The sequence below is a fragment of the Oncorhynchus mykiss genome, chromosome 28 (assembly GCF_013265735.2).
Source record: "Oncorhynchus mykiss isolate Arlee chromosome 28, USDA_OmykA_1.1, whole genome shotgun sequence".
Taxonomy (NCBI): Eukaryota; Metazoa; Chordata; class Actinopteri; order Salmoniformes; family Salmonidae; genus Oncorhynchus; species Oncorhynchus mykiss.
This window is the reverse complement of record NC_048592.1, coordinates 6,380,824-6,390,045: the sequence shown is the minus strand read 5'-3', so window position 1 is coordinate 6,390,045 and position 9,222 is coordinate 6,380,824. Positions and strand designations below refer to the sequence as shown.

General features: G+C 41.9%; 1 protein-coding gene across 1 annotated transcript; it reads right to left on the bottom strand.

The window, feature by feature from the left end:
- Positions 1-349: 349 nt before the first annotated feature.
- On the bottom strand, positions 350-8,928 carry zfp313 (zinc finger protein 313). The gene is given in 6 exon segments (NM_001124518.1): positions 350-507; positions 612-719; positions 7,286-7,400; positions 7,706-7,812; positions 7,972-8,122; positions 8,772-8,928. Coding segments are annotated over 6 exon segments (684 nt in total). The 5' UTR covers positions 8,909-8,928; the 3' UTR covers positions 350-441.
- Positions 8,929-9,222: the final 294 nt, after the last annotated feature.

Sequence of the window (9,222 nt, the reverse complement as noted above, 5' to 3'; positions counted from 1 at the left end):
TAAAACCTCTCATTGCAGAATCAAGTCATAACAGTAGAAAACAAACAACTGTGGAAGTCTCCAGTACAGTAGGCCTATATGACAATGCTAACAATGAACAGATGAAATAGTCATGATTCAGCAGAATTATGAACGGTCTAACAATACAACACTTCTTCGGAGAGAGACACAGGGACATCACTCCACTTCTATACCAGAAAGCACATGAACTGTTTAACTTGTATTGTTTTATTTATGTTGGAATGCTAATTGTAAAGTGATAAGAGGAGTTGCTTGGTAAGCATCAAAAGCTTCCTGGTTATGCAGTCAGGAAGTCGCCACCCACCCTTACTATTCTTTTTCCTATGGTTACACCACTAGCCCAGTTCAAGGATGGTGCAGTGCAATTATATTTTGCCTCAAAGCCACTTTTTTTCTTCCTTCCTCGAGGCAGACACCACCTCAGTTCTCCATGAGGGAGCGTTGTAGAGCCTCCTGGATCATAGTGTGTTCGTCTGTGGAGTAGTCCTGGAGAGAAGGAAAAGCAAGGCATTAATAAAGAAGATTTTCTTTACAGGACGTCCCGAAAACAATAACTGAATTGTGACCACTGTGTCTTAAGGCCCACTTACCACAAAGGTGTCATAAGAGAAGGTGTGTCTAATCTTTAGGTGCTGGAAGAAGTCAGCGCTCCTGTAGTTGGGGTCCCCCCAAGGCATAGAGGCACAGATAGGACACACCTGCAAGACAACAGAATATACAGTGCCTTGCGAAAGTATTCGGCCCCCTTGAACTTTGCGACCTTTTGCCACATTTCAGGCTTCAAACATAAAGATATAAAACTGTATTTTTTTGTGAAGAATCAACAACAAGTGGGACACAATCATGAAGTGGAATGACATTTATTGGATATTTCAAACTTTAACAAATCAAAAACTGAAAAATTGGGCGTGCAAAATTATTCAGCCCCCTTAAGTTAATACTTTGTAGCGCCACCTTTTGCTGCGATTACAGCTGTAAGTCGCTTGGGGTATGTCTCTATCAGTTTTGCACATCGAGAGACTGAAATGTTTTCCCATTCCTCCTTGCAAAACAGCTCGAGCTCAGTGAGGTTGGATGGAGAGCATTTGTGAACAGCAGTTTTCAGTTCTTTCCACAGATTCTCGATTGGATTCAGGTCTGGACTTTGACTTGGCCATTCTAATTTATTTTTGAACCATTCCATTGTAGATTTTGCTTTATGTTTTGGATCATTGTCTTGTTGGAAGACAAATCTCCGTCCCAGTCTCAGGTCTTTTGCAGACTCCATCAGGTTATTTTCCAGAATGGTCCTGTATTTGGCTCCATCCATCTCCCCATCAATTTTAACCATCTTCCCTGTCCCTGCTGAAGAAAAGCAGGCCCAAACCATGATGCTGCCACCACCATGTTTGACAGTGGGGATGGTGTGTTCAGCTGTGTTGCTTTTACGCCAAACATAACATTTTGCATTGTTGCCAAAAATATCAATTTTGGTTTCATCTGACCAGAGCACCTTCTTCCACATTTTTGGTGTGTCTCCCAGGTGGCTTGTGGCAAACTTTAAACAACACTTTTTATGGATATCTTTAAGAAATGGCTTTCTTCTTGCCACTCTTCCATAAAGGCCAGATTTGTGCAATATACAACTGATTTTTGTCCTATGAACAGAGTCTCCCACCTCAGCTGTAGATCTCTGCAGTTCATCCAGAGTGATCAAGGGCCTCTTGGCTGCATCTCTGATCAGTCTTCTCCTTGTATGAGCTGAAAGTTTAGAGGGACGGCCAGGTCTTGGTAGATTTGCAGTGGTCTGATACTCCTTCCATTTCAATATTATCGCTTGCACAATGCTCCTTGGGATGTTTAAAGCTTGGGAAATCTTTTTGTATCCAAATCCGGCTTTAAACTTCTTCACAACAGTATCTCGGACCTGCCTGGTGTGTTCCTTGTTCTTCATGATGCTCTCTGCGCTTTTAACGGACCTCTGAGATTATCACAGTGCAGGTGCATTTATACGGAGACTTGATTACACACAGGTGGATTGTATTTATCATCATTAGTCATTTAGGTCAACATTGGATCATTCAGAGATCCTCACTGAACTTCTGGAGAGAGTTTGCTGCACTGAAAGTAAAGGGGCTGAATAATTTTGCACGCCCAATTTTTCAGTTTTTGATTTGTTAAAAAAGTTAGAAATATCCAATAAATGTCGTTCCACTTCATGATTGTGTCCCACTTGTTGTTGATTCTTCACAAAAAAAATACAGTTTTATATCTTTATGTTTGAAGCCTGAAATGTGGCAAAAGGTCGCAAAGTTCAAGGGGGCCGAATACTTTCGCAAGGCACTAACTTCTCTGTTCATCTCTAGACACAGATGGGCCTTTAGCTTGCTTTCACATGTAACAAAGCAGTAAGACAAAACATCACAGTGTTAAAGCAGCAATAAACATGCACACTCACGCAGTCAAATGTCCGGCCAGATTGTTACTGGCCTTATCCCAATAGAAACCCTTTTGAATGCGTTCTCATGAAAGCTAAACGTGCGTAGAGCTATGCCTGTTTTAGGAGAAACGCGCACATTCTGTAACATGATCCTCTCTACAGTGTTCTTAGACCCCTGAATAGCCACATACAGAAGGGGACGCTAGATTTGTTCTACATTACCACATTCTGTAACATGATCCTCTCTACAGTGTTCTTAGACCATGTTGGCTCCTTGCACGTCTCCCTCTATCCTGTCACCTAATTTTTTCTTGTCTGTGCTTTCAGCCATGGTACAGTAGCTAGCTAGTTTGAGTTGTACTGTTTTTAGCATTTACGATAGCTACTCAACCAGGCATTAGATTAGAGCAGGGGTCTCCAACCTCTTCTAACAAAAAATACATAAAAATGAAACGTTGCAAACTATTCATTATTTCTAGCTTTTAAATATCTTCTCTTATCCTGCTCTTACCATGCTACTCTTTCCTGGGTCCTTGGTGTACAAGATCAAATGAAATGTATTTATATAGCCCTTCGTACATCAGCTGATATCTCAAAGTGCTGTACAGAAACCCAGCTTAAAACCCCAAACAGCAAGCAATGCAGGTGTTGAAGCACGGTGGCTAGGAAAAACTCCCTAGAAAAGGCCAAAACCTAGGAAGAAACCTAGAGAGGAACCAGGCTATGAAGGGTGGCCAGTCCTCTTCTGGCTGTGCCGGGTGGAGATAATAACAGAACATGGCCAAGATGTTCAAATGTTCATAAATGACCAGCATGGTCAAATAATAGGTCTGGGACAGGTAGCACGCCCGGTGAACAGGTCAGGATTCCATAGCCGCAGGCAGAACAGTTGTACTGTTTCAAGAGATGTTTCTCTCAATATACCGTACCTTGTCAAATAATGGTAAATAAACAACTAAGGGGCCCCATGAAATTCTATTTAGTATTTTCCAGTTTTAGCGATGTTCCCGCTGTTAGGCCTACTGCTACAGCACGTCATGGCAGTTTGCAAAACAATGGCCACTCAATTGACAGGGGTAATAATCATGACGTCTTCAGGTAAGCCAACATAAATTCTGTAGATTGCACTGTATTATGGGTAAAATACTGGTATTAACTGTAATTGGAAGCCTCTTGTAAAAATTACTCTGTATAACACGTTCTTTACAGTAATAACTTAAGCATACTGTAGATTCAAATGATCAGTTTCAGGCTGACTATTTTAGTAAATATTTTCTTGAAGCAGCTGTGAAGTGGAATAATATTTTAAGCAACTGTTGGGTAGGCACCTGGACTTGTATACAAGTATCGTTATTGGTAGCCAATTGAATTACTGCAAGTTCTCTTAGCTAACCTAGCTAGCTAATGTTTGCTAGCTCAAGTTGACACAAGACATTCCAGTCTGCTCTGGTAAATATCTTGCTGTGCGACCTAGAAAAACCCAGAACATAAAAGATGGGTTTCCCTGTGCTGAAGCCGCTGAGAGACAGAATACACAGAGTGAAATGCCTTCTGGAACATGGGAACTTTCATGTGCTTTAATAAAAAATGTGTATTCCATCCGTAAATACAAATAAAATGGTTAAATTACGAGACTAGTTGGTTTAGACACGGAAAAAGCCCGGGAGATGAGTTTGGATTGGTTTGCCATGTAGCATACTTCTGTCAGTATGTGTTTATTTTCCTTTCGACCACATCGTTTTGAAAGATATCACAATAGCCATCGAGAACTACAAAAGTTGTTTCTTTTCTCAACATCATTGATGCCCTGAATTTAGCAGGCGCTATTGACAGATCAGTTGGAAAATAGTGATGTCTTTAGCTACCTGCAGATTAATACTAAAGCTATGACAATGTTTGTATTGGTAGTAGTAGGAGTTGGGATTATGCCGGTTCATTGTTTACCTACTTGAACAAAAGACTCCACTTTGCCAGATGATTGATTACATGACCCCTCAAGTTAGCCAGGTGTGAATTCGGTAATCTATTGTATTTCATGAACATGTGTCAGATAAGCGTCATCTAATAATTATAAAATATTTTATTATCTGGACACTTTGTTTTTGATATCAACCATTTCGCCGTTCACACCTTCTGCATCCTGTGCATGTGACAAATACACATAGATGTTATTTCATATACTGTGTGTTTACCAGAACAACATAACCGGCACAAAGGTCAGATTAGGATATAGGCCAAGGACCAGATAGTGTATTTTTACCTGGAGTTCTTCCTTGTTGCAGGCTACTACTTACCACTTTTAGTTTTGAAATCTTTGGTTATTTACTAAAATACTCTGTTTAGCACATGACCTCACATGTGAATCCTTAAAGAGATGGGTGAGGCTAAGGCTTAAAAGGGTGTGAATGATACTGAATGGGTGTCGACAAAGAAGAGCTCTCCAGTAGGTGTACCAAAACATTCAAGGGCCATTTTCTCAAAAGTGAGTTTATCAAAAGTTTAGTGTTCAACGCAGAATTACTTTCCTATTGTTCCCTCAACTGTAGTGTATGATATACCATTTTCTAGCTCGGAGTCTTTTATCCTTTTATCCAATGTAAAAAACACAATTTCAAATGTTGCTACATAAGACCGAATCAAGGTGGTTGGTCACATTTGGTGGCAGAGAAAGAAAGGAAAATGTTGGGAGTCTGGTAAAATAATCAGTGGTATTGAGTAAGTTATAGCAATGTTTAATTAGTTATCTAGTGTTAGAAGGTGTATTTAGCCATTGTATTAAACATTTGTTCAACGGATAAATTGATTTAAGACTATATTGGATACAGTGCATTTGGAAAGTATTCAGACCCCTTGACTTTTTCCACATTTTGTTACATTACAGCCTTATTCTAAAATGTATTAAATTAATAGTTTATCAATCTACACACAATACCCCATCATGAAAAAGTGAAAACAGGTTATTTAAAAATAAACAAAACTTTGTTATTTACATAAGTATTCAGACCCTTTGCTATGAGACCCAAAACTGAGCTCAGGTGCATCCTGTTTCCATTGATCATTCTTTATGTTTTTACAACTTTGGACGCTATGAAAAACTGAGCAATCGGGGGTGAAGGGCCTTGGTCAGGAAGGTGAGTGACAGAGTGACTGAGTTCCTCTGTGGAGAAGGGAGAACCTTCCAGAAGGACAACCATGTCTGTGTAGCCGATGTGAAATGGCTAGCTAGTTAGCGATGGTGCGCACTGGTAGCGTTTCAATCGTTGACGTCACTCGCTCTGAGACCTTGAAGTAGTGGAGCGATGGGTAACGATGCTTTGAGGGTGACTGTTGATGTGTGCAGAGCGTCCCTGGTTCGCGCCCAGGTCGGGGCGATGGGACGGACGTAAAGTCTATACTGTTACATCAGCAGCACTCCAACAATCAGGCCTTTATGAGAGTGGCCAGACGGAAGCCACTCCTCAGTAAAATAAACAAGACAGCCTGCTTGGAGTTTACCAAAAGGTACCTAAAGGACTCTCAGACCATAAGAACAAAAATTATCTGGTATGACGAAACCAAGATTGAACTCTTTGGCCTGAATGCTAATCGTCACATCTGGAGGAAACCTTGGACCATCCCTAAGGTTAAGTATAGTGGTGGCAGCATCATGCTGTGGGGATGTTTTTCAGCGGTAGGGAGTGGACGACTAGTCAGGATTGAGTGAAAAATGAACGGAGCAAAGTACAGCGAGATCCTTGATGAAAACCCACTCCAGTGCGCGCAAAACCTCAGACTGGGGCAAAGGTTCACCTTCCAACAGGACAACGGTCCTAAGTACACAGCCAAGACAAGACTTCGGGACAAGTCTCAATGTCTTTGAGTGGCCAAACCAGAGCCCGGACTTGAACCTGATCGAACATCTCTGGACCTGACAGAACACCTCATCCAACCTGACAGAGCTTGAGAGGATCTGCAAAGAAGAATGGGAGAAACTCCCCAAATACAGGTGCCAAGCTTACAGCGTCATACCCAAGAAGACTCGAGGCTGTAATCGCTGCCAAAGGTGCTTCCAAAGTACTGAGTAAAGCGTCTGAATATTTGCGAAAATTTGATATTTCCGTTAATTATTTTTTTATGCATTTGCAAGGATTTTTTTTTTTTATCTATTTTTGCTTTGTCATTATGGGGTATTGATGAGGGGGGAAAAACAATTGAATCAACCACTGTATATGGCTGTACAGATTCCTGGTTTGAGTCAGCCCAAGATGATTAACCTGACGATGGGATGATAGTCCATGAATATATACAAATACTTGAACACTTCTCAGTCGGTCACGGGCCGGTACCAGTTGACACCTTTACAAGTTTATGTATTTTTATCAGCCAAAAACAGTCAATTACCAGCTAACGGGTCAATTACCGGCTAACGAAAACACCGTTACAGAACTAGACATTCTCATGCCCCCCAACCTCCACCACCTCACTCCGTGTTTCTTGGAAGCCGCCATCTATGACCATGACACTGTGGCAGGTTCAGAATGACGGATGAGCATAGTGGAGCAGCGCAATAGACTCTTTCACACTCTCTCACAGGGCCCTTAGTACCGGATTTTACAAGCCATCCCCATTTAAATTTCCCTTCTTACTTTCTCCCTCGCTCTTGACTTTCTGTCAAGCTCATGCTTATTTCTCCCCCTCTCTGCAACCACATCTCATGTTACACTCCTGGCTGAGGCAAGCCGTCATAGACATAGCATGCACTAACAGTAACACACCATCTTTGTCCTCACGTTTCAAACAATTAATGAAAAATGCTTGAGGGAAACTAATTGTCAGGTGAGTCATGTTTCACTGAAGACCCCTTACCACGTGGCGAGTGTCCCGGGCATGCTGGGAAGTGCAGTGCTCCACCAGGCCGTCCTGGTCCAGGTTCTGGTAGTTACAGTAGGGGCATGAGAAAGTGAAGCGGTTCGGCATAGGGCTGGGGAGACAGAGGAGAAGTGGAATGAGGACATGTCACTTGATATGTTTAGGTCTCTTTTGTATATATTATATAACCATGATCCATCTGGGTGTGTTATTTCCATGAAACCCAATCACAGCGTTTATGCAAAATTCAAAGCCACCAGTCAATAAATACGTTAGGATATTGAGAGCCATTACAAAGAACCTATAAAGATGGGTTGATCAACACATACGGAGAGGCAGATAATATTACACTATGACCATATATGGATAATTGCACAGCATATCAAAGCTGCTGTACCACCACCCTCCACTTCTCACCCAATAATGTTAGGCTGGGTCTGGGCAGTGGTCCTGACCCCCTCCTCAATATACTCCTGGTACTTGGAGCATGCTGCCGTGTGGCCTCTCATCTGGGACAGGCCCACCTGAAAGTCGAGAAAACACAAGGCATCAATGCTAATGCACTTTATTTAAAAACATAAACAGACTATTCCACATTTATAATAGAGCATTCACTCACTTATCTTAATTCCTTTGACTATTCACATTGTTTTACAAACTGACAGACTGCTGGACACACACACCTGTGCTCCACACCCCTTGCAGGCCGCCATTGAGGTGTGTATGAGGGCCTCTAGGTCAGTGGCTTTGGCCCAGTGGCCCAATGGTGCCCTACAAACGGCACACACTGGCTTCTGGGGCCGCAGGCACTCCTGCAGACAACTTTGACAAAACCTGGGTGGAGGGAGAAGGGAAAGGAGATCGAGATGTTGCAAGTCATTCATAGGCTAAAATGAAAGCAAACATATAGCCATCGTATTACAGAAGGAAAACGAAACTTAGACGTCTGGTATGACAAAACCAAACATTGACGCTGATTATTGAACCACTATGTTCCTCACTGACAATTGCTTCCTTTACTCTGTGAAATTAGAGGACGGTACGAGTAGAATTTGTTTTATTGATAAATTAACTTCCTGATACAAACGAAAGACCTGTCCGCTGAGGACATTGGGCGTTGTAGTTCTTTACATATCTACAGAATGCATTTCTAATATAATTTAACTACAAAGGCCACAATTCAATTGAAGCCCATTTCTTGATGTAAACAAAACTGAAAGTAAAGCATATATTTATGAACATGCAAATATATTACCAACATAACATTGAAAGCCAAAAGGAAACATTAAATGGCAAGTTAAATATGATTTCCTGTCAGTAGTTAGCTTGCCGGATCACATACATGTTCAATCCCTTAGCTAGCCAGCTCACAACACAGGTATCTTGCTGGTTGACGCCAGACAAGCTCGTTAGCTTGAACTTGGATGATGTCTAGCTAGCTACGTTCATAGACAAAATTAGATATTTGTGTAAAGATACTCACGTATGTCCACATTGTGTTGTGACAGGGCTATCAAAAATCTCGAGACAAACCGGACATACGAACTCTGTCCCGTCCCTGTCGCCCCCAGAAACATTTTTATTCTGCTGTGCGGAGCTAAAAGACCCTAGCATCGCCATTTCTTCTCTCCTCTGTCGGGTGGTGAAAAGGAGGAGCATCCCTAGCTTTTTTGCTGTTGAAGTTTGACAGATTTGGTCATCTTGAGCTGTGTTCAGCAGGGGTGTATTCACTGGAAACCAAAGAGAAGCAAACGGAACGGAACAGGGCGGGACCTTCCTGGATTTCTCCAATAGAAACTCTCTTTGTTGCAAAACCTTTTCGAAAATATTTTGCTACGGGTGTGTACAGTCCAATGGTAATGCCGGAGAAGACAGTGTTTGCAGGATATATTGGCAAGGGTGTTAGTCCAGAGAAGTCGAGTGCCGGCAAACTG